Below are 26,235 nucleotides of genomic sequence, written 5' to 3'. Positions count from 1 at the left end.
ACAGTCATGAACCCACAGTCATGAACTCACAGTCCTCATGCACAAAAGAGGCCCAGAGCGAGTACAAGACACCAGGGCAGATTTCAGCTGATCAAAAGTAGCCTCTGTGGTGTCAGTGTGTGGGATGGGGCCATGCTATCCAGGGTTACCTTTAAGAAGATCATATAATAGTTGTGAATCAGTCTAAGGCCTCCAGTAATTTCAGAGCCCTAAAGAATCTCGCAGTTTGTGAACTATAGCAGGACGTGACGTTGCAACAGTAGCAGAGCTTCCAGCAGGCAAATCTCCCCTGGAGAGCCCTGAGCAACCTGCTGCTCTAAATACCGCACTCCTTCACACCACAGTGGAGCTTTTCACAGCTAACCTTGTGACCTTTGCTATCCAAGAGATCCAGAAGTGTCCTGAAATCATGTATATTCTGGTCCACACTACTTTCAAGTACATCAGCAGTGAATGAACTGAATGATTGCGAAAGAATGCAAGATGTACATTCATTTAGATCACTGATACATCCACCGTGAATTCAGGGGCTGTCAGAGGCTGTAGAACAGACCAGAGCCCATTATCCAGGGCAGAGACAGAAAAGCAGCTGTGAGCATCAGGTATGTGGTGGAAAATGGTTGATGGGTCAGCAACCAATGGTGCTGATTTATCAATATGCTGATTGGCTATTTGGTAATCAACTGTAAGTGCCATTGGTCTTGCAAACTTAAAATACTCTATAATAGGCTTATAGCCCTAAAAAGGCCACCTCAATGTTTGCATATTGTTTGGTACTTCGAGGGAGTTGCCTGTAAGATCAACTGGTGCCATGCTTAAAACACCATAGCTATCCTTATCTTCAGAACAACTGGTGAACAAATTAGAGGCCTGAAAAAGTCTACTCCAAAATACCTGGTACCTTTTCCTACCAATATTGTAGGAAATGTACTGAAATGATTTCAGGTCCTAAGCAAACATCAGTTTGGCACAGCTTGAGTTGGAGAAATATGACATTACCCACAGCTTACCCACAGATGAACCCATCTCTCTGGTAAAGGCACTCCTAAGACTGCACACCTTCCCAATCATAAAGTGATTTGAGCTCCTGTATCAGCAAGAGAAAGAAAGATCCTGTTACCCTATTTGAACATCAACAAAGATATGGTTTTCTACATATTTGCTGATAATGCTACATATTAACAGAGGAGCAGGGGGAGGAAGCAGGAGGAGGGTGCAGGGGGAGGGTGCCTGACTGCCAAAAAATCCTCCCTGCACAGCGTGGCTACCAGAAAGTGCTCCCTGCACAGCATGGCTGCCAGAAAGTGCTCCCTGCACAGCATGGCTGCCAGTAAGTGTTCCCTGCACAGCCTTGCCAATGGCAGACATCAGTTGTTGAGAAATCTAGCTAATGAGGCATGATGAGGTAACAGGACAATAAGCCAGGCCACAAAAAGAAAATGTGAGAATCCCAGTAAGGATAACTCTTATATTTACTTGGGTTTTTCCAACCTTATATGGAAGAGAATCTAGCCTCCATCTCCCTTGATTTGAAATAATGGTGTTACAAAAGAAATGTCAGTATTCCATCACAGCAGCAAATTGTTAGAAATTCAGCTGTGATGAGTCACGATACTGTATCGATCTTCAGATTCTCTATTTATCTGTGAAAGTGCAGTATTTTCAGAAGGGCTTTCTACATTTATCTGACACTTTTATCCAAAGCAACTTACAATTATGAATGAGTACAACTTGAGCATTAAGGGCCTTGCTCAGGGACCCAACAGAATTTCCCAATCTCATTTACAGCAACCTGCATGTGCACTGATCACCACAAGGTGGCAGAAGCAGCCTTTAGAACTCAACAGTGAGTAAATGCTATATTTACACTCTCATTTTCTTCAATTGAATTTGTTTCTTCTGTTTAGTTATTTTTTCTCTTTTTTCTCTTTTTGGTTTCTTTCTTGCATCTTTTTTTTTTTTTAACACCCAAGAGCAGTGGTGCACAGTAACAACGTACATGTATTTGTTTGTGTATTTATTTATACTTGAATTATGTATTTCCATTTTTTGGAGACATTATACTTCCACACATCAAGATTTAGAACATAATATCCTTCTTCTCACTCCACTATTTTTATGAAATCTACATTGATATTCATCTACATTTATAGCATTTAGCTGACACCTTTATCCAAAATTACTTATAATTATGACTGAGTACAACTTGAGAGTTAAGGTTTAAGGGGCCCAACAGTAGTGGGACTTGAACCCACAATCTTCCAAGTATAAATCAGGTACCTTGACCACTGAGCTACCACTGTCCAATAGGGGCAGTGTGATGGACATCAGTACACTGCACTGCCCTTGGCTATATCTCAGACACAGGTCTGCAATATTGGAGAGGAGGATAGGAATCATTCATTACTTTTTACTGCTGTGTTCTGTGTAGAGTGCACACTGCCCTTGGGAATGTGCAGTGTCCTTCACAGAAATCATTAATTGAAATAAAACAATAACCAAATCAACTTGCAAATCAAGTAAAAATATAAATAGGATAGTTATACTCCAGTAAAGTTTCAACTCAGGGAAAGGATATGCATACTTTGGCCACCACCACTCAAACAGAAGGGTTCTCTGTATTTGGCTCTGTGTTGGTCTGTGTGCTGGTCTGTGTTAGACTGTGTTTTACTCTGTGTGTTGGTCTGTGTGCTGGTCTGTTTGCTTGTTTGTGTGCTTGTCTGTGTGTTGGTCTGTTTGCTTGTTTGTGTGCTTGTCTGTGTGTTGGTCTGTGTGCTGGTATGTGTTTTTTTCTGTGTCCTGGTCTGTGTACTGGTCTGTGTGTTGTTCTGTGTGTTGGCTTGTGTGTCAGCTAAATGTTGTAAATGTAAAAAAAAAAAAAAAAAAAAGTAAATGTCTGATCTGTGTGTTGGCATCATCACTTGCATCTGCCATCTGGTCAGGAGAGAGTGGTGTGGGATTCTGCACATACAAAAACCAGACATATACACACAGAAGAGGATAGTATCTAAGGACGCAGTGAGATGTTTGTATCCTAGGGTTAGAAAGTGAAGAAGCAAGCAAGACGACATTCTAATCATGCCTCTCATTCTTACTCTTCCACTCCCTCTCTCTCTTACTCTTCCACTCTCTTTCTCTCTCTCTCTTTGGTCATTCAGGCACTAAAGGGTACTAAAGAAAACCCTTCATACATGTTCCTAAGGACCTTATTAAGCACATTAAGGATACTCTAACCTTTCCTAAAACTGGTCAGGCAGAATTGGAACAAGACACACATGTGTCCACACAAACACACAAACTGAATGTTATAATCAAGCTATGCAAAGCTCATTCGAAACAACAAATAGGAAAACAGCGAGTTTAGGCAAAAGTGATCAGCATGTGTGAACATGTATTTGGTTTTATGCATGTGTTTGTGTATGCTTTCAAGATAGCAGAAGCAGACTCACCCACACACACCTGTCTTGGGTAGACAGACAAGCAGAGACAGGTGTCCCAGTGTGGTTATAGGTGTTTGGGGTAGAGCTGCACGTAGCTCCTGACAAGGACAGGTGAAATCCCACCTTGAACTGGAGAGACTGACCTTACATTTTAAATGCACTAAATGTTAAATTAATAATGCTTTGCTAATAAAAGCTAATGAAATGAACATATATATTCCATCTTCATATATAAATCCCTTTGTTTATATATGTATGTGTGTGTGTGTGTGTGTGTGTGTGTGTGTATGTGTGTGTGTGTGTGTGTGTTTGTGTGTGTGTGTAAATGTACAATGGAACTTGACACTTGATTCTCATTAAAATTTTTCTGGTGTATGTTTGCACTCTAGCTTGAGGCTCAGTTTATATCAGGTGTGTCCAAGTATCCTCAGGGCTCTCCAAACTGTCCTAAACCACACCCCCTATTAACACACACACACACACACACACACACACAAGGAGTCCGCAACGTCTTAGATAGGCAGAGCAGGTTATACGAGGTGCAGAGAAAGACAGGTGAGTCTTGTGCTGAGATGACTGAGAAGGTAGAGATCTCACGCAGCCTTTTCTTAGGCTGATGAACGACGTTGTCTGTGCAGGAAGTCCTTTATCGCCCAACTGAATATTATTCCACACAACAGGTAGGAGTGAAATTATTATTTCTACATTTATACAAATGTGCAGCATACTGGTTTTGTGTGCTTTGCACGTGATCTAGACTTAACATCACTTGAACTAAACACAATCTAGGAACAAGGTCACTTTGTGTCTTACATATTGTGAAGAATCACAGCTGTATGGTCAAGAGGAATCAAATGACATCTCAGAATCCTGAGACCTAACTCAAAGTGAAGAACTGGGACCTTTCATTATGGCTATCATATGCAGACATGCTTCCTGTATATGCTATAGCTTGCTCATTCAGAGAGGATGCTTAATATATTTGTTATTGAACTGTCAGCGCTGATCCTACACAAAGGGAAAAATGTTAGGTACACAGAAGGTAGAATAAAGATTTAATGCATATATATATTTTATACTGTCAAATACATAGATACTTTATACTACACTTTTTGTCTCTGTTTGGTACAAATAGGTAATGGGGCTAGGTGGTGAGGTGGATGGGAGTGCTTATAAATGTAAATGTCTATGAAACTCAGCATTTAAATTCTGTTCTGAATTACAAGAAGTCCTCTAATACTGAGTGTGGACCACAAAAGTGGCCTCTGGTGTAGTTCCATCCCACCCAAGGGATCACGCCCTTGCTAATTACTCAGCCCAAGTCTGGAGAATTCACAATAGAAACTGGCATCAAACAAGCTCCACATATATTGGTGGTGTCTGGGACAACTTGAGCGACAACTTGTTGCATCAGAATGTGACAGGGGTGTGGTGAGGAATGTTCGAAACCAGGCAGGAGCTGGAAGGGAACAGTGCTGAAAGAAGAGGGGAAGAGCAACGAGGAAGCAGGCTTCCACAGCAGAAAACGTCAATTAAGGCCTGATGTTGACTAATCGAGTGTTAGATTGCTGGAACAGGCCCTACCAAATTGTAAAATACATAAACCTCAAACTTATTATTTACAATGACCTTGAACACAAAAATTAATTACAGCCAAATTACAACTTGGAGAATATTTTCATCTTTGTTGTGAAAGGAGACCTGCTTTGCTTTCGTAACCTGAAAGCAGAAAACAGTCTAAATGTTGAAAACCTACCAGACATGTAAGACAGACAAAAAGACCTAAACTATGCAGGGGTATGATCCAGCACTGCTACCTGGCCCTCAGGTGGGATTTATTTATGCAAATCACCCCCTCTGGTCTCATGCAAAGTAGGAAAACTTCTCATTTTCATAATTACTGAGATTGTAAAGCAGACTTCTGTGGTTGTCATGGTGTTGCTCCAGGCAACGGTTACTGTGACAAGCTGCCAGCCCCTGTGGCTAAAGTTTCAGGCATGTTAACAGGTTTTATCCAAATCTGTTGGATAATGTTGGACTGCACATCAAGGACAGAGGCAGCTATTATTGAAATGATGGGCTTCACAAGTACATAAGTTTCACCTAGTAACAAAGAAACAAATCTTTCAAAACTTTTCATGCTCTGTTAAAAGCTTGTGTAATGGTGCTCTCGTTTATTTGAAAAAGAGATCATAGTGAATTCAGCTGACAAAGTACTAAAACTTGAATTGCTTAATTATTTCTTTCTTCTCTCTTCAGGTCAGATTTGTTGATATGGTGACATCCTCTGTTAACAGAAGCTAGACAACTTGTTTATTCACACTTTGAAGTCATCCAAGAAGCTTTAGTGAGTAACAGAGCATCTAGAGTTGGAGATCTCCAAGTCTTTTTTTCGGTTTGGAGACCATCAGCATGAGTTCTCCCATGAAGGAACGGAAACCCAAGAAGCCCCACTACATACCTCGGCCGCCCGGAAAGCCCTTCAAGTACCACTGTTTCCAGTGTCCTTTCACCTGCAATGAGAAATCACACCTGTTCAATCACATGAAATATGATCTGTGCAAGAACTCCCTCTCACTGCTGTCCAAGCCATTGAAGAGTGCCACCCACAGCAGTCCCATGGAAACCAGCAGAGGGACAATGACTTCAGAGACACTTCCACACAATAGTGTTTCTGTGCAAATCAATGATGATTCAAAAGGAAGTACCCATATACAGCACAGGGACACCCATGTGTCCATGCTAAACAATGAGAAGCGGAGCGACACCCCTGAAAAAGAAGTGATATCTCCCACAGAAAAAATCCCCAAAATGCATGCAGATGAATCAAAGACTGAATCGCTGTCCAACAGTGGTGGAGGACAATATAATCTTTCAACACTGAAAACTGATGATTCCTGTGAGAAGGAAGGACAGGAGACAACAACACACTCTTCTGCCTTCTCACCTATTTCAACATTTCAGGAGGAAGTGACATCAACCACTGATAAACCAGAAAGGTCTGCCCCATATCCTGTTCCTCATATATACAACCCAGTTCCTATTCGTAAGACATCATCGTTCCTGTCTGGCCGGCAAAGCCTTGACCGCAAACTCCAAAATCAGGCAAAAGAGACAGGAACTTTGTGTCAAAGTCCAGAGTACCCTGCTTATACCATTCCGTACCACCTCTATCCCGTTCATCCCCATTATTCACCTTATATTCTTCCTGGAAGCTTCTATGACCACCCTTTGGCTCCACAAATTCCTCCTTATATTATGGAGACTCTGAGAGGTCAACCACTGTTGCCCGGACAACCTTTGCCTTTCCATTCCTTCAGTAGGTTTCACACTGCGGAACAGTATTACAGGTTCTTCAATTCAACTCCCTCTGTTAGCTATAGCATGTATCATCTTCCAGACCAGTCCTCTCTTACCTGTCCTCGTTATCCAGAGATGGGCCATCGTATCATGGGTGTACACAGAGAATTTTTAGGTACTGAAAGAAATGACAGTTTCCAGAACTCAAATCACAATTTTGATCCATACACACTGGCCCAAAGGGAGTATCTGTTTGGCCAGGGTCAGCTGCTGAGAGCTGGTGTAAGAGTAAGTCAAGAAAACAAAGAAGTTCAAATGAGTCCCAGGGTTGGCTGTTCTGCAGCTGGGTCACCAGACCAGCCCAATACCCCAGATCACCCCCAAAAGCCACTGAATGCAAGTGAGACTGGAGACCCACACAGCCAATCAGTAACAAGTAATGCCCCCCAACTCTCTGCAAAGGACAGATCAGTACAAGACTATTCCACAGACCCTTCAGAGAGGTAAGATGCTTACTCTGTGGATTCATATCCACTCTTTGGTCCAGTTTCCTGGACATGAATTTTAACTGAAGCATGAACTATAGTGCAGTACAATTTTGAATCACTGCTGGAACAACCTTTTAACTTAGGCTTATTAAAACATTTTAAGATTTAAAAATTTAATAAATGGCACCCAATGCAATAAAATAAATCATAAGGATAAAAATAATTCACAAACTTAAAAAAGCAGACCCAGTAATGTTTATTTTTGTTTCCTTTTCAACAGTTCTACATCAGGGCCAGCAGAAGACAAGACTGTGAGGGATGGTGACTTGACTCCATTGAACCTGTCTACGAAAGAAAAGATTATAGTGACAACACCAGTCCTCCCCAACACCTGGGAGCATCCTCTCGAACGTCCTCTGAATCTCTCTCATAAACTGTGCTCCAGTTCCCCTCACTCACAACCCCAACCCCAAGATCCTTTACATATAAAAGATACCATCGAGGGAATTATGGATACTCCTGCAGAACGAGGTCAGGACAGGGACTATACAGATGAACAGAAACAGACTGCAGCGTTTGCATTGTGTCAGCTTGCCCAGGGTAACCTGCCAGACAGGATGCAGAGCTCTGAGACCAATGCATACTTTAACAAAGATGCCAGCGTTGGAGCTGGTAATGACCTTAGCAACAGTGGAATCACTTCTGCAGCAGTCCTGAATAATCATATAAGCAGTAAGCCAGCAGACACTTCCCTAGACCAAGATTCATCCCAAAAAACTGGCCACATTGAACTGGATAGCCCTGAACCAGACAACGCGAATTCGACATCTGAACCCCTTAATCTAGAATCTGCCATCGCCGACAACAGCCCCCCATACAGTACAAAAATAGCAGCACTTCCTTCAAAACCTGAGGCCAAAAGTCAGATGAAAGTCACAAGATATGAAGCACGAAAGGTAAAAAGAAAAAGTGATTCAGCTCCTAGCAGCCGCGTTCTAAGGAAAAGACTACGACGCTGTTAGTGGTTTTTAAAGTTTTATGGCCCTGATTTCACAGAAGTACTAATCAGTGTTGACAGCTTCCTCCAAATAAACCTTTTGTTAGTATTTACTTTCTAAATGGAAACCCACCTTCTCATGTGTACACCACAAATGTGAAAACCTATGCAGGTCTTTCTATAATACTTTCCATTTTTAATGTTTTAAATGCATTTTTGACTTGTTTTTTTAAAATACAAATGAAAGATGTTAATAGTATAGCAACTAGTTTTCAATTTCTATTTTAACATTTTCTATGAATTCTTACTATGAATTATTTTGCTATTTCACAATGAATTATTATTTGAAGTATCCAGACCAAAATGTTTGCTGATTTGTCACTGCTTCTTAAGTATTCTTGCTTCTCGTTAACCATTTAGGATTAATATTTCACAAGATTAAACAGCAACTATAAACAATTACCATTAAAAGGGTGCTTCTCATTTACCAAACACAGAGCATGTCGTGGTTTCATGCCTGAGAACAAATACAAATTCGCACACACAAACACATATTAGCAGGTGCACCTGAAACCTGCACAACCACGAACAGTCACCACAATAGACAAGCACAGACATGCCGGGCCGTTTGACCGTTGGGTTTCTGCTTCAGTCTCTGTCTCACCGTACACCCATTCCCAGACAATACACAGTCAATCAGAGAAGATTATATCACTAAGCCCTCTCTCGCGCTCATACACCTCATACAAACACACACACACACGCACACGACTCTCTGTAAAAGTATCATATCATATTAAATGGTTCCCAGTCCACGAGGACCTGAAGCCAGTGCAGTTTTGTGCTATTCAGCCCTTAAGGTACTCCACAAGGGTTCAGCAGTGCAAACTTTCTTCCTGTTCAGTAACAGGAAGCAGAGTGAGCGGGGGAAGAGAATAACGCCATTAGCATTTCCTCCTGAAACATTTCTGACAACAGTTTAATGCAAATGACATTAATTTATTGGTGTTCACCAATATACTAATTATATATATATATATATATATATATATATATATATATATATATATATATAATTTTTATCATAATACATTAATATTTAACCTGGATGTATTGGCCTTAAAAGACACTAAACTCATTTCATATTTATCAATGGCCATTAAGTGACAAAGCTGGTATTAATCAATAAATGACTATTATCTTCAACAGAAGAACAACAGCATAGGATATTCAGCATTACAATATATGATCAGTCTGTCTGTCTTGTTCCAGTTTAACATAATGTGCCTTTTGATTTTCATTTATGCACCTTTCTACACTGGTCCCTTTCCCTTTGCCAAAACCCTAAAGACTGCTGCTTGTGAGCAGCGCATTAATTGTGCAGGATTTGGTGGGCAGGCCCCTGAGATCCAGTCAGAACGCATGGAGCCGAACCTAGACAAGCTGTGGGACTGTTGGGAAGATATTCATGTGGCTCTCTGAGGAAGGGGTGGGGTCTTTACAATCATTGCTGGTCCCTGATTGGGTGAATATTACACACCCACAGCAGTCCATAGACAGAAGGCAACGAAGAAAGCGAGTTTCAAAAGAGGAATAGGATGTGGGAATGTCTCTTTCTTGATAAAACGTTTGCTCATACCTTTAGTTCAGTATTCCTGTAATATTGACCATCCCCCTTTGGTAGCTCAGTTCTATCCATCATGAGTCTGAGAAGGGAAAGGCCATTTGACAGACAGCTCAAAGGAGAAGCAGTTCTTGTCTTTGTGAGATGTAGGAGCCATGCTGATTGACAGGTAAGCCCCATGTCAGTGCTTTATTAGCAGCATGCTTGAGACAGTAGATGTCTGATAGCTCTGTTATGATTTTGTTCCTCCTTTAAAGCACTGAGATACTTCAATCAGTTAAATACCCACGTCTGATCTGCTGTTATCTGCAATAGACCAGAATAAGCCTGGCCTTTTTAATTACCAATAAACCATAATGTCAATAAATACTGAATTATGTATCATCAGATTTGGGTGGCAAGTTTCACCTTAAAACCTAAAGTCACATTTGAAGGATACTGTTCGAGATCAGTTCAAACCACATCAGTTTGTTCACACAGAAACAACATGCCAGTAGTTAATCCAGTGCAGATTCCGATGTGCCTCGCCCATCAGCATCCTGTTAGGCTGAGCCTTCTGTTTGGTCCAAAAGCAGGGCCAGTTGCGAGCAGAAGCCTGTGATCCGGAACGTTCCCAGTAGATCTCAGAGGAAGGGGTTGCGGCCACGGTCCTGGAGGTGGGGCAGAGGGCTGGCGCGGGGTGGAGTGGGCGTGGCCGGCGTGGATGTGAGGGGCAGCAGAGGCTGGGGCAGGTTGGCGGGCATGTCCAGGTGGCCGTGGGGGGGCTGGGTGTGGGAGGAGCGCAGGGGGCGGGGCTGCTGCTGTTGCAGCAGGGGCTGGGGCAGGGAGGCGCTGCAGGGCAGGGGTCCCCCCACACCAGGGGCCAGCAGGGGAGAGGCTGAGCGTGGACGCATCTGGTTCAGCGTCAGCCGTGGCTGCTCACAGTGGAAGGGGTTCGTGGGAGACGGGGTGCTGAGACCTGCCGCTCGGGAGAGGTGCAGAAAGAGCCAACAGGAGAGGGGGAGAAAAGAGAGAGAGAGAGAGAGAGAGAGAGAGAGAACAAAAGACAGTCAGTAAAAGGCTGGAAAAGAGTAGAGAGACATTCATAAGGGTCAAAAGTGTTTGTGTGTATGCCTGTTTGAGTGTCTAACCTGAGAACCACCTGAGTGAACCGGGATCTTCCTCTTGGACTGCAGATGGGAAAAGATAAGTTTGTAAGTTTATGTGTGTGTATTTATCTATGAGGAATGAGTATGTGTGTGTGTGTGTGTGTGTGTGTGTGTGTGCTCTCATGTCTCTTACCTGAGAGGAAAGGGTTCTTACTCCTGCTCTTGGGTAGTGGGTTGGGTGGGATGAGTGTGTCGAGGTTAACAAGTGAAGCAGCTGTAGGCCCCAAGAAAGCCTCGGGCGTGTGGCACATTCTCGGGGCCACCATCTCCAGTGGAGGGCCAAGGCGACAGAGGTCAAAGGTCTCTGGGCTGCCTCTGCCCCTTCCGTTCACCTGCCTCCCCCCCACCAACTCAGCAAATGGGTCTACATCTGAGACAGAGACAGAGAGAGAGCGAGAGAGTTTATTCTGTCACCCCATTGCTTTAGGCAATATTTTCACAAAACAGTTAGAGCTAGCGAGAGGGCGGGAGATAGTGACTCTTTTGCAACAGTATTGCCCAAGGCACTGAAATGACAACAAAAGATTTACAACCAAAGGCTGTCAATTGTCTTTTCCGTGACTTAGGTAATATTATTGCAAAATACCCACACCAGTGAAAGTGGTCAGATATAAACCGCATCCTCAGCTGAATAACCAGTGCTGCCCAGCTCTACAGACATTATTATTCTACTAGAAGTCTCTTCTGTCTGGCCACATCACTGCAGTGCTTCTGCTCTGACACACCTGCTTCAGCCCACAGAGGGCACCCTATCAAGCTGATGAGGAGCACAGCCTGTAGCACTCTGGGGCTGGACGGCGGGGCAGACTGCCCGTACCTGCCGGGCTCTCACAACGAGGGCTGAAGACAAAGTTTGGCCCCTCCTCTCTCAGCTCGACCACTGGTTCATCACCGTCCCGGATGGAGAAGGGGTGGGATCTGACAGAGGCTAAGACATGCCACATAACACAGCATGTTAGGTTTTACGTGGACTTTGACACTGGCTCTCAGAAGCTGGTGTGTGTGTGCGTGTGTGTGTGTGTGTGTGTGTGTGTGTGTGTGTGTGTGTATGTGTTCGTGTGTGTGTGCATGTGGGTGTGTGTCTATTTGGCTGTGTGCATGTGTGTTTATGCAGGTGTATGTTTGTTTATGTAGGTGTGTGTGTGTGTGTGTGTGTGTGTGTGTGTGTGTGTGTGTGTGTGTGTGTGTGTGTGTGTGTGCATGTGCATGTGTCTCTGTGTGTGTGTGTGTGTGTGTGTGTTTTGCATTGTACCTGGCCGACCTAAACTTCCCCAGCTTTGTTCAGCTGGGACAGGGCTGGGGTTAGTGGGTGGGGCATTCCAGACATCAGGTGGTGATTGGCTAGCACCCCAGGTGTCTGGTGGTGATTGGCTGGCACCCCACGGCTGTGCAGGGCTAATCGAAGTGGGGCGGGCTGTCCATGGACTACCAACCACAGGTGTACTAGACTTAACCACAGCTGAGAAAGAGAGAGAGCAAGAGAGATAGAAAGATTGACAAGAATTGTCATACAGAAGGAAAGTTTACAAAGTACTTAAAGAGTAAAAAAACTATAGTACTCTCAGAACAGATATAAACAAATACTAACCTATGGATTCCCAGGGGTCAGAGTTCACTGGGCAGGTGGGCTGAGTTTGCCAGGGGTCATCACTAGGAGGAGCCTCAGATGTGGGCCCAAATATGTCCACCAGGTCAGTCATGGCAGACTGAGGGGGGAACGGATCATTACATTAACATTGACATGTACAGCATTAGGTAGATGCCCATGTCTCAAATAGCTTACAGGAGACCTCTGTCTATATCAAATACATACCCTCATGTCAAAATAGATCATGTGACAATAGGTCAGTGTCAAGAATACTACCAAGCTAGAGTCATGCTGGAGTGAGAATGACAATAAAATATTTTTAAAGTGCATATTATGTACTCAGTGACTCAGTTAAGAGGTGCGTCTTCAGTCTTTGTTTGAAAACTGCCAGTGACTCAACTCTACGGACAGCCAGTGGAAGTTCGTTGCACCACCTAAGTGTCAGGACAGAGAAGAGTCCTGATGCATGTCTTCTGTGTCATGCGGGATGGTGGTTCGAATCAAGCAGTACTAGAGGCTAGAAGGCAGCGTGGTGCAGAATGGAGTTTGATTAGAGCTTTTAGGAGGTATGTAGGACACGGTCCAGTTAAGGGTTTGTAGGCGAGCGTCAGGGAGCCAGTGGCGTGAACGCGGTGGGGGAGGGGTGACATGGGAGAACTTTAGGAAGTTGACTGATTAGATGCATACCCGTAGGACTGCTACACAGACTCTTGACTGATTTGAGTTCTGTGTCCATCAGTTCAAGACGAAAATGCGATCTCTCCTTCTTTTTCTTACCTCTCCTTGTCCAGATTCACTCTCTCTCCTGCTCTGTTCCAGAACCTTCTGAAGCTCGGACTCATCTCCTTGACGACTGCGCTGCTCCTTTGGAAAGACAATAGACACTGTAGTATCACGAATGTGCACGCACACATACACACACCAACACACACACACACGTACACACGCACGTGCACACACACACGCATGCACACACACACAGACACACACACAGTGACAGAAGCCTATTCTCTCTGTAAATATGACACAACTGGCAGAAGGTTAATAAAGAAGATGGAATGATGATAACGGAGTTCAGAGAGCGGAATGGCGGGCGGTAGCCGTCAGTCAGCCCATCTGGAGGGGGAGAACAGGAACAACCAGGCTGAACACCAGAGGAGGAGACAGAAAGCAGCTTCCAGCTGCTTAGAAGAACAGGAAAGTAAAACATCACTAGCATTTCCATTTCAAATAAAATGCAATAAAATGTTTTCATTGATGAGAGAAGTAGAGGAAAAGGGTATCCCTGGCATAAATAACCTATGGGAAATGCTAATTAGCCTAATAATAATAATAATAATAATAATGCGTATTAATGAGCTGTAAACTTTTGATAGAGGATATAAAGGCATTTTCTCTTTCTATATTCCCTCCACAGCTGTGAAAAAAAAATTCCCTATTACATGCACATTTCACAATACAGGAAAACAATTCCACAGTATTCCACAGTATTCACAAACGTTACATGATGTCATGCGTATATATGTCCCTCCTTTGTAGAGGTTTCAAATTACACATGCAACCTAATCTGTCCTAAACAGGACGAAGAAAACTAGGGTTTCATGAGGGTTTCATAAGGTTTCATAAGGGTTTCATAAATGCTCCACTGATCATAAAATTGCATCCGTAACCGCAAAACAAACAGCAAGTTGTGAATTGAAGGACAAAGCTGTCTGACCAAACAAAAATCAAACACAGAGCAGACTGATTAGTCTGATTATTGTATTTATAGCATCGTGAGAACAAGTGTTCAGACTTGGTCTCAAGAGACTGGGGGAAGATTTCCAAGATTCCAGTGTGAGGTTTTGAAGTACACACCCACACATACACACACACACACACAGACACACACACACACACACACACACACAGACACACAAAAATGTCAAGTGTACCTTGGTGTAAACCTCGTCATGATCTTTCACTTAGGATCTTTTAATAAGGCTAAGATTTTTGGGCTAGTAAAGATTATTGGGCATTTTTTTCCATTGTATTTTTGGAACTATCATCATTTCATGTAAAATAAAACAAAAATATTTAATGATATTTAAAGCACACCACTGAACCAGAAACAGCTGCACCACTGAAACAGCTGCAACATAATTTTTTTTAACATCAAAAACAAACATCAGAAAACCTTGAAGAAAACATCAAAGTTACAAAGTTGCAAAGACCCATTTTTGCAGTGAGGAAGGCCCCAACTGGCACTAGACATGCAGTGCTGCCATTTCCCCACACGGGGGCAGAGTGTTTCTTAAGACAGCCAAAGTTAGAACAGCCTCTCTCACATAAAGGTGAGCTTGGTTGCCAGCCAGGCATGGAACAGGCAAGTTCCACTGTCTCTATAGCGACCATCATGAATGATGGAAGTGCAGGAACAAATGTCACATAGTGATTTTAGATTCAGGCTGCTTTTCCATGTAACTTCAGCACAATGGTGAGCGACTGCAGAGGGTTAAACACGTCAGTCACTGCTAGCCTACTGTCTAATATTTGGAACATCTAGAAAAGACCAGAACCAGCTGTACAGATAGTAAACAGTCCCACCGAGTCACAGATGCGGCTCTGTCGTGTGTGTGTGTGTGTGTGTGTGTGTGTGTGTGTGTGTATATATATGTGTGATGTCTTGCTTCTCTAGCAATTTGCACCCTGCTGCTCTGTCATGGTTGTCCTTGAATTCCAGCACATATGCTTACAGACACAAACACACACACACACACACACACACACACACACACACACACACACACACACACATATGTTGGTAACAGTTAGGGTATACGTAGGGGAAAAAAATATATATTGAACCTCCTCTGGTAGCACAACACTGAAACCTACACTCCAGCTGGTTCTGCTGTGTGTGTGTGTGTGTGCGTGGGGGGGTGTATTTAATAAGAAGTGTGTGTGTGGGGGGGGGGGGGGGTGTATGTGATAAGAAGTGCTTTTTGATGATGAATCCCCAAAAGTCTTGAAGATACAGGTAATTAACTAATGTTTCTTTATTAGGATTATATTAGACAAAACATTAGCGTGGGGATGACATAAAAACATGTGACAAATGTGTGTGTGTGTGCGTGTGTGCATGCAGATGTGTATGTCTGTGTACATGTGTGTGTAAATCTGTATTTGTGTATTCATATGCATACAGTTATGTACCTGTGTGTATGTGAGAGTCTCTGTATGTATAGAAATGCGTGTATATGTGTGTAAATGTGTTTGTAGGTGTGTCTGTGTGTCTGCATGTATATAAATGTGTGTGTGCAAATGAGTGTGCATGTGTCTGTATGTTTGTGTGAGTGCATGTGCGTGAGCATGTGTGTGTGTGGGGGGGTTAAGTGCATGTGTGTGTGTGTGTGTCTGTGTGCATGTGTTTGAGTGCGTGTGTGTATATAAATGTGTGTACCTCTCTGCTCATGGCGAGGGCCAGCTGTAGTTGCAGCTCTTCCTCCCCTGTGGTCTGAGGGCGAGTCTGCTCTAACTCTGATGCCCTCGGAGAGGAGGTGGAGGCTGAGAGAGGAAGAACAAAGTTAACTGGTGACTAAAAAAAGTTAACTAAATTAACTGGTGACTGACATATTCGGACTCATCTATGGAAGGCCTTTTAGGGCGAAATCAGTGAAACACTTGTGCACACGCACACTACTTGCACATACCTATGAAACACTACCGCATACATATGAAGCACTACCGCATACCTATGAAACACTACCGCATACATATGAAACACTACCGCATACCTATGAAACACTACAGCATACATATGAAACACTACCACATACATATGAAACACTACCGCATACATATGAAACACTACAGCATACATATGAAACACTACCGCATACCTATGAAACACTACCGCATACATATGAAACACTACCGCATACATATGAAACACTACCGCATACATATGAAACACTTGTGCATACATATGAAACACTACCGCATACATATGAAACACTACCACATACCTATGAAACACTACCACATACCTATGAAACACTACCGCATACATATGAAACACTACCACATACCTATGAAACACTACCACATACATATGAAACACTTGGGCAAACATATGGAACATTTTTTATATAAAAAGCCTACTCCATACATTTGTAACTTACACTTGCATATACACACACTTGCACAATCATTCACTGATGCGTAAACACAGAGTTTAACTTTGCTTGTGTGGCCGCATGTGTGTAAAACAATTTTCGGTGCGCCAAAAAAAAAAGTCATTTAATTGTAACAGGAAGGCTGATATTTAACATCTATACAGCATGCTCATCTAAATAAGGTGAAGAAACATTTCTAAAAAAAGAAAAAAACATTGTTATGCCCACATCTAATTCTGACAAACTGAAGATCAAACACACTAAGGAAAGATTATTCTTGCAGTTCCACAAACTCATGCTAGCGCTCCCCATCGCCCATGGTACACTTTGACAGGGGATCATATTAATCAGTGTTTGGATCTGGGATTTATTTAGCATGGAATCTGCTTTTTGGAGTTGATCTATGGATTGTTTGACACAGACAACATATTGGTATCCCACCACTAGAAAACACTTCATTATCTAATGAGAATTTTAAGCAAATTTTGGAATCCTTATAAAGGAGTTTCAAAATGTTCTTAAACACCACGCCTCTTGAGAAGGACATACAATACCAGTCAATCTTACTAGTCACACTTCCTCTTTATTTTTAGTGTTTTCTAAACTTTAGAAAAAAAAGTGAAGATAACATTTGCAATGCTAATGAGTAGTGGTGGCTCAGTGGCTAAGGTACTTAACTTGTAATCATAAGGTTGCTGGTTCAAACCACTGCCAAGTTGACACTGTTGGGTCCTTAACCCTCAAGTTGTACTCAGTTATAATTTTAAGTTGCTTTGGATAAAAGTGTCAGTTAAATGTAATGAGAACTATGTTTGGATAGTTTAGCATATCAGTATCCCCTAACCAGCCTACAGTATTTGAGTAAATATTCAGAATGCACAATCTCAAATTAATTTTCAAATTTCTATAACTCATCAGGACTTCTTATACCATAAGGACAGATAGCTCGTTTACAAATAAACAAATATCAGACCGCTGTACACCTGTATTTAGTACACCGCTGTATTTTCATGAGCGTGCAGTATAAATATTAACAGAGACTTCATTGCGCACTGATTTTTTTTACATGCCTGCCTACATATGTACAAGCATAGTGCAAGTCTATATATATATATATGCATATATATATATATATATGCACGTGTAAGTTATCACACACAAATGTAAGTAGTGTATATATCCAAGTTTAAATTAATCATAATCATAAGTAGTATGTGCATATGCTCGTTTCCACAAGCTTCTGCAATGTCACATTTATTTCTGTCCAGAGTTGCATTATTTTTTCTTGTATTGATGGGAGATGTAGCCACTGCATAAAGTCTTCTCCAGCACATCCCAAAGATTCTCAGTGGGGTTCATGTCTGGACTCTGTGGTGGCCAAGCCATGTGTGAAAATGATGTCTCATGCTCCCTGAACCACTCTTTCAAAATTTGAGCCTGATGAATCCTGGCATTGTCATCTTGGAATATGCCCGTGCCATCAGGGAAGAAAAAATCCATTGATGGAATAACCTGGTCGTTCAGTATATTCAGGTAGTCAGCTGACCTCATTCTTTGAGCACATAACGTTGCAGCACCTAGACCTGACCAACTGCAGCAACCCCAGATCATAGCACTGCCCCCACAGGCTTGTAGGGTAGGCACTAGGCATGATGGGTGCATCACTTCAGCTGCCTCTCTTCTTACCCTGATGCGCCCATCACTCTGGAACTGGGTAAATCTGGACTCATCAGACCACATGACCTTCTTCCATAGCTCCAGAGTCCAATCTTTATGCTCCCTAGCAAATTGAAGCCGTTTTTGCTGGTTAGCCTCACTGACAAGTGGTTTTCTTAAGGCTACACAGCTGTTTAGTCCCAATCCCTTAAATTCCCTTCACATTGTGTGTGTGGAAATGCTCTTACTTTCACTATTAAACATATCCCTGAGTTCTACTGTTGTTTTTCTACGATTTGATTTTACCACACGTTTAAGTGATCGCCGATCACGATCATTCAATATTTTTTTCCGACCACATTGCTTCCTTGGAGATGATGTTTCCCCACTGTCCTTCCACTTTTTAATAATGCATTGGGCAGTTCTTAACCTGATTTTAGTAGTTTCAACAATCTCCTTAGATGTTTTCTCTGCTTGATGCATGCCAATAATTTGACCCTTCTGAAACAGATTAACATCTTTTCCATGCCCACAGGATGTGTGTTTCCACATGGTTGTGTAACAAATGAGAAGCTACTCACTGCATCAGTTAGGGTTAAATAATTTGTTGCCAGCTGAAACATAATCACCCATGCAGTAATTATCCAATGGTAAGCTCTTACCTATAGCTTAGTTAAATCCAGGTGGTGACATTTTTTTTGGGCAGGCAGTGTATATGTGCAAGTGTTTCATACGTATGCACAAGTAGTGTGTGTGCGCACAAGTGTTTCACTGATTTGGCTTTAAACGGCCTCCCATACTCATCCACATGTGCTGCTCTTCTTGTGTTTGTGTGTGGGATCGGTTTAGGCTACTTTCCATGTGGGCAGAGTTGCACATTCATATTCATTAAGCACAATTAACTCTGCTGATGTGTGACTACAGCAGTTAACATCACATTACTGAATGCAAAGCTAATCCCTACTGCTCTGTGTGTGACCATCTGTAGAGAACAAGCAGAGCCGTAGTGGTGTTGGTTTGTGTGTTCATGTATGTGTGCGTGTGTGTGTGTGTGTGTGTGTGTGTGTGTGTGTTTGATCGGTGAGATTTCTCCAGTCCTGGCCCCAACCTTAGCCAAACTTCCTCACCATTTGGATTTAATTTCCATGCCATTTGGATCATACATGCTGTTGGGAATCTGCAATTGTGAGATCACACTGGCACTGTGTAACTCTTGTGTGTGTGTGTGTGTGTGTGTGTGTGTGTGTGTGTGTGTGTGTGTATCTTCTCCACTCACAGTTGTAAGAGGAAGGCGATCCCCTCGAGCGGCTGAACTCTTCCCCGTACAGAGCGGCCATGCTGGGCTGGCTGCTCCTACGGGCGGGGTAGGCGGGGGGGCCGCCCCCAGCTCCACCACCGGCCCCGCCCCCAGCCGCCATCCTCTCACGGGTCTTGAGTGCTTGCGCCCTCTCCTGTCGGAGACGCTCCTCGTCCCGCAGCAGTGCCACCAGCTGTTTGGCCTTCTCGCGCACGTTCACGCCCTGGTCCCGCCCGTCCCGATCCACGTACTGAAAGTCCCGCAGCGTCTGGATAGCGAAGGCGTTCTCACGACACTGCTGGGCCACGCGCTCTGAACCCGTCTTAGCCAGGTAGTCGAGTAGGGTCAGGGCCTGCAGGAGGGGCCAGTGCTAACTTAGCTAACTGTGCATAACAACCAGTGTACGCTGGTTAGCATGGTAGCAGTCCACATAATGGCCCCTTATGTCCACTGCTAGGATATTAGCAGTTATTAGCAATATTAAAAGGTGAAGTATTTCATGCACTTGAGCGCATTTGTGTGTATGTGAGTGTATGCGTGTCAGTGTGTATGGGTGTATGTGACTGTGTATGTGAGCGTATACTAAAGTGAGTGTGTATGTGTGTGTATGAGTGTGCTTGTATGCGTGCATGTGTGTCTGAGAGTGTGTATGTGTGAGAGTGTGTGAGTATGTATGGGCTCTCTTCTCCTACTAGCTGGGGTGGAGTACTTGTAAACTGAGCTAGGGTGGTTGTTAAAAGAAGATTTTGAGGGAGTGTGAGTGTTTATAAATGCCCCATTACCCCACATGTAGATGTTTAGTCAGCCTAGATTACAGTTATTACCTCAGCCCTGGCTCATCTGCAGGACATCAGAAATCTCCACACACTCAAACCTGCTTTACACTCCTCGCTTGAGCAGTAGCTCAGGAGCTTAATAAAGCATTACGACTAACCATGTCATGTAAGCCATACAATTAACTTTGGCCAATAGAATCTTATCAGTGAAGCCATTTTTACAACAGACATCGACAGAAAGCAGTCTTGTAGAAAATTAACCATTCCTTCAAGTCCACTGTGGTCTGTTTGTCTGTATTATATGCCTATGAATGTGTAATGGGCAATTTATAAATGAGTTATTACACTACATCTACATGGTTCTACCTTGTAAACATGTCTCCAGTTCTTGCCGTGGTCGTTGAGGCGTTTCCAGACCATGGCCATGACCTCACTGAAGGCTACCACGCTGAAGGTGAGGTCAGCAATCTCTGACATCAGCGAACTGCTTGGGCCCCAGGGATCATTGGAGGTCGCCTCACGCACCTTGACCTCTGCCTCTGAGTAGTTGTGCACAATGTTCTTCACCTGGCGCCGCAGGGCTGAGGTTGTCATGGCAACGACAATGGTAGGCTGAAGTGGGAGTGTGTAGGTGGTTCTTTGGCCCGAGAGTGGGACGAGGTGGGGGGGGGGGTAGGAAGAGGGGGCGATTCTGAAGAGGCTCAGACTTAGCAATGTGTCTGTGGGAAAAAGAGAGGGAAGGTGAGGACAGAGGGAAAAAATAACAGGAGAAAAAGGAAAAATAATACTGTTAAGGGCAGAGCACTGAAAAGGTGTTTCGCAAAACTCCAACCCTTTCTTTCCATGGAGGAAAATCTAGCAATGATACGCTTGTAGCTGATTAGTTTCACAAGCACTGAATACTCTCTCTCTCTCTTGCGCTGTCTCTCTTCCTCTTTCTCTCTCTTTCTCCTGTCTTTTCTTTTGCTGGTAGAGGAGACCAATTACCCATTTTGAAGTCATCTATAATTAAATGGCCTTCTATAGCAACCCCTTCCCATAGAATAACACCGGGACAGGAAGTAGGTCGTCAAGCAATGCCATGCTCTATGCTGCATGCAGATGGTGGATACTAGGGCACCCAGGTAAGCCAGCAGAGATGTCGCATGCACACAAGCGCATACACGCACACACACACACACAGTCTGATGCTGCTCCAGTGTTATCTGTTTTCTGCTCATCTCTGGACCAGAAAGTGCTCTTCAGATCTCCACTGCCCAAGCAGTGTACTGCAGGTCCGCCCCTCCCTCTCCATGGTGAATGACCAGTGTCTTACGCTTCTCTCAGGGACCATGTGAGGCAGATCCTGCTCTAGTTTAGGCCACTGCAGGGATTGGTGTTCCTGGACTTCCCTCTAATACACACCCACACACACACACAGACACACACACACACACACAGGGCATTTTTCATTTATTTTTGCAAGCTGTCGCTATAGCGACAGAGGCCCATGGGGAGCAGGGGAAAATGAGGCAAAGGATCTGCCCCATATTTCACTTACTTGAGAGGAACAGTAACTGAAGATGTTACAGACACACACAGACACACATTAATATTCCAATATTAATCTAGAAATATAAGAATATGGGACACATGACCAGCAGAGAGCAAAGAAGGGCCGGGGGTGGAGCTTACCTCTTCAAGCTCTAAAGCTTGCAAACATTAGCAACTTTACACACACACACACACCAAAGAAAAGTGAAAGAACCAAATGAGAGGTGGTGCAGAGGGCCACCATTATAATCATTTCCTTTTATCAGAGTTAATTTTCTTTTAAAGAGCAACACAAAGTGGCCAGTGAGTAACAGCAGAACGAGGCACTTCAGTGTGGAACACTTAAGAACTGGCCCATCACATATCATTTCCTGTCTGAAGCAGCCTGTAGATCAGTGTGACTGTTTCACATTCCCGTCGTGACCGAAGACCCACCAGCAGCCTACGTTCATGTTTTACCCAGCAGCCTCCTGGGCTGATACAAGCGCACACAAGCAGGAGAAAGTGGGGAGAAGCATGAAGAGAAAATGCAGTCATCGGAAATTCAGCCAGTATCATCTTTCTGCTGAGGGGGGTCATATTCTCTCTTGCCCTCTCACTCTCTCTCTTGCCCTCTCACTTTTTCTTTCTTTCTTTTTCCTTCCTTTCTTCCTTTCTCTCACTCGCCCTCTCTCTTTCTTTATTGGTCTCTCACCACCCACACAATTGTGCCCTTGTTACTAAGACCTGCCATAATGTTTGCTCATTTTCTGACCTCCCTCTCCCTCTCTCCACGTCTCACGATCTCTCGTTCCTCCTCTCCTTTTCTATCATTTTATCTCACCCTGTATCCCTTTATCTCTCCGATGGTACAAATTCACAGTCTGAACTCTGGCATTCCAAGCCAGCACACTGCTTTCCCCCTAAAGCACTAGAGCAGAGTTACTGAGAGACGTAGTGGCAAGAGCAAGTTGCCAAGAAACGCAACGTCATCAATACTATCAATACCATCAATACCATCAATGTTATCAATACCATCAATATTAATGTAATCAGTACCATCCATATCATCAGTATCATCAGTACCATTCACCTCCCTGTTACACATTTAACTGTTACACATTTCAATAAGAAGAACTGCACACAGTAGCAGCATTAGGCAAGTATTAAATGGTATGCACTAAACATTACACTTCACTGTCTATTAGAAACATCAGAATGTGGCCAGAGAAATTACTTTCCTTTCCACACACACACACACACACACACACACACAGGTATGGCATTGTGCTTGTCTTCATATTTGTGTGTGTAAAGCTAAAATTAGACTCAGTATACTCATGCACACACAAACACATTCACTCTTTTTCTGAAGGTAACAATTGAAATAGAGTGCATAAATGTTTTGCCTAAATGTACAGTTTTTCCAAAACCCTCTCGGTTCCAGGTTACACAGCTCAGACGGTGAGTCAGTGGTAATATGTCACTCTTCTCTGCACCGAAATGATCAACTGTTTTGCAGCAATTGAATAATAACCGCTGTCACAACAGCAGCAGAAACACAAGTCAGATTCCTTATGAGATTGTCTGTCTGGGTTTATGGCTTGCCAATCTCAGGCAAATGGAACTGAGCTATTTTGAGATGTGGTTGCACTGGGTGAAAAACACACCACAGCAAGACAGACAGACAAACTAATGTACACACACACACACACACGCGCACGCACGCGCACACACACACACACACACACACACACACACACACACACACACACACACACACACACGCACGCACATGCGCACACACATACACACATACACACACACACACACACATAAATAAACTCCTTGCATTTTAATGCGGAGCTTAGTTTTGTGGGTTTTTTCCTCTCCTTCACACATAGCTCAGAAAGGAAGTCAGTTCAGAGCTGCTGACTGTAGAAGTTTCCCTGTCTTCAGCCTCTAGAGAGAAAGAGAGAGACAGATAGAGAGAGAAAGCGTGAGAAAGATAAGAGAGAGAGAGAGAGAGAGAGAGAGAGAGAGAGAGAGAGAGAGAGAGTATGCACAATATGGTGATGGTATATATTGTGCATGTGTGTGAATGTGCTTAGTCCATGTGTGTGACTCACAGGTGTGACCACAGCAGAATTATTATTCATCAGCTCTGAGACCCACACCACACAGACTGAGCCAAGGTACAATACCACACTAGCGTGTGTGACGAGTCTGTGACGAGTGTGTGACGAGTGTGGCATAAAGTTCTGCCACCACAGGTTCTGCAGTGACAACTGAATGTGGTCAGATTTCATTGCGCAGTGGAATTAAAAGAAAAAGTGTGAGTAACAGCAATCATCTCCCACCCAGTCAGCCCTGCAGGGGCCAGTTCTCCAGATTGTCCCCTATTATCCACCTCCCAGATGGTCAAGTCAATCCATACTGCACCTCTCCCCTCTCTCTCCAGTAAAAGTGACCAGAAAGGCCATGTGTGGTTTACACAAAGTCAATTTACTGGTGAACCACAGAACACATACACACACACACACACAAACTGCAGTCACAACTCACACACTCTCACTCCACTTTGAGGAGCCATCAAGAGATTTGGTTTGGCTATCACTATAGAGGAAACTTGATCTAACCTGCAAATGGAATTTGGTGTAGCACTGTGTGCAAGTGTGTGTGTGTGTGAGTGTGTGTGTGTGTTTGTGTCTATGATTGTGTCTGTGTGTCACAGTGCTCTTTAGGTCCAGAAATAGAGAGCTGAGTCATGGTACTAACAGTCAGGGTGGATATGAGGAATGAGAGACTGCTCACTTTGTACCTCTCCCCAGTCACACTAGTGCAGGATTGGGCGGTTAAAGCCCTGAACGTGGCCCTACACTGTCACACTAGTGCAGGATTGGGTGGTTAAAGCCCTGAACGTGGCCCTACACTGTCACACTAGTGCAGGATTGGGCGGTTAAAGCCCTGAACGCGGCCCTACACTGTCACACTAGTGCAGGATTGGGCGGTTAAAGCCCTGAACACGGCCCTACACTGCCACACTAGTGCAGGATTGGGCGGTTAAAGCCCTGAACGCGGCCCTACACTGTCACACTAGTGCAAGATTGGGCAGTTAAAGCCCTGAACGTGGCCCTACACTGTCACACTAGTGCAGGATTGGGCAGTTAAAGCCCTGAACATGGCCCTACACTGTCACACTAGTGCAGGATTGGGCGGTTAAAGCCCTGAACAAATTCTAACACTACAGTTTTGTGCCCCCCCACCTGCACCTGATTACTTCAGAATCGATAGTCTTATGTTATCCCACCCCACTCTAATACAACTGGTTCAATGAAGCTGATAAGATGAATCTGGTATGTTTCAGCAGGGAAAGATACTGAACCATAGTACCACAAACTGCCAAAGGCAACATGATTTTTCAACCCTTTTAAGATTTTCAGCACTGTTCAACGCTGTTCACCTGAAGACAATAGTGTTGTAGAGGACGCCGCTGGTGAGTGAAACAGGAAGACCCCGCACGCGCCTCATCACCTTATTACGTCAGCGTGAAATCACCACGCATGACCGCAAACGATTGTAACCGGGAAATCGGTAAGTGTTTCACATCGTTCTAGGCCAGCCCCTGTTACACCACCCTGTCATGTTGATGACCCCCCCCCCCCCCCCCCCCGCCCGAACATACACACACACACACACACACGAACGTGAAGTAAGTAGCCTTTAAATTTAGCTTAACCTATAAACATCAGCACTAACGGACAATACAACAGCATTGCAGAACACCTACCGTATGTAGTGTGTGACATTTTACATGCGTCGGTGAAACACCTGGGTGTGCCCCCCCCCCCCCGCAGCTCACCTACCTCCGACATCGTTCGCTGTCCGCTGCACTGTCCTGCCGTCGCTCGTCTCACTGCGGAGCCGCTGTCCGCATGGAGGAGCGCTGGATAGTCAAACCGCGAAGAAGCCTGCGCCAGGTCAACGCAGCGTGCGCGCTTACTTTCACGGTCTTGTAATCGCCGCACAAATGTTTCCCCAAAAACGAACCCTTCTCTCGACTGCTGAAACGGTGGAGTGAGGCGGCAGTAGCACCGCAATGGATTTCGTTTGAAACCGTTTGGCGCACGCCTTCGCACTCACGTTGGCACACACGCTCACTCACGCAGTGTGTAGGAGAGGACCGGGGAAGGAGACGGGCGGGGATGGCTGAACGCACCGTGCCGAGTCAGTCCTTAACTCCATCGGCTCC

The 26,235-nt window shown here is 44.0% G+C and overlaps 2 protein-coding genes and 1 long non-coding RNA gene across 5 annotated transcripts; 1 reads left to right on the top strand and 2 right to left on the bottom strand.

Annotated features, from left to right (window-relative positions):
- Positions 1 to 5,852: 5,852 nt before the first annotated feature.
- Positions 5,853 to 8,250, top strand: znf750 (zinc finger protein 750). The gene is made up of 2 exons (XM_027027603.2): positions 5,853 to 7,243; positions 7,509 to 8,250. The coding sequence occupies exons 1-2, from the start codon at positions 5,853 to 5,855 to the stop codon at positions 8,248 to 8,250; spliced, it is 2,133 nt and encodes a 710-aa protein (XP_026883404.2).
- A 1,061-nt stretch (positions 8,251 to 9,311) lies between these two features.
- Positions 9,312 to 21,138, bottom strand: epn3b (epsin 3b). Of its 2 annotated transcripts, none has more exons than XM_035534542.1 (10): positions 20,838 to 21,138; positions 19,675 to 20,047; positions 16,028 to 16,131; positions 13,363 to 13,449; positions 12,586 to 12,703; positions 12,250 to 12,456; positions 11,815 to 11,925; positions 11,131 to 11,367; positions 10,980 to 11,018; positions 9,312 to 10,807 (listed from the first exon to the last, which is right to left on the bottom strand). In XM_035534542.1, the coding sequence occupies exons 1-10, from the start codon at positions 21,063 to 21,065 to the stop codon at positions 10,473 to 10,475; spliced, it is 1,839 nt and encodes a 612-aa protein (XP_035390435.1). In that variant the 5' UTR covers positions 21,066 to 21,138; the 3' UTR covers positions 9,312 to 10,472. The 2 variants fall into 2 exon arrangements, with proteins under 2 accessions (XP_035390435.1, XP_035390436.1); XM_035534543.1 differs by having other exon boundaries at positions 13,363 to 13,446.
- On the bottom strand, positions 21,139 to 26,217 carry LOC118242640. Of its 2 annotated transcripts, none has more exons than XR_004776977.1 (3): positions 25,850 to 26,217; positions 21,787 to 21,864; positions 21,139 to 21,190 (listed from the first exon to the last, which is right to left on the bottom strand). It is a non-coding gene; the product is annotated as an uncharacterized LOC118242640 (long non-coding RNA). The 2 variants fall into 2 exon arrangements; XR_004776976.1 differs by having other exon boundaries at positions 21,142 to 21,190; positions 21,651 to 21,864.
- Positions 26,218 to 26,235: the final 18 nt, after the last annotated feature.

This window comes from Electrophorus electricus, chromosome 16, assembly GCF_013358815.1.
Source record: "Electrophorus electricus isolate fEleEle1 chromosome 16, fEleEle1.pri, whole genome shotgun sequence".
Classification (NCBI taxonomy): Eukaryota; Metazoa; Chordata; class Actinopteri; order Gymnotiformes; family Gymnotidae; genus Electrophorus; species Electrophorus electricus.
This window is presented reverse-complemented; position numbering and strand designations above follow the sequence as displayed.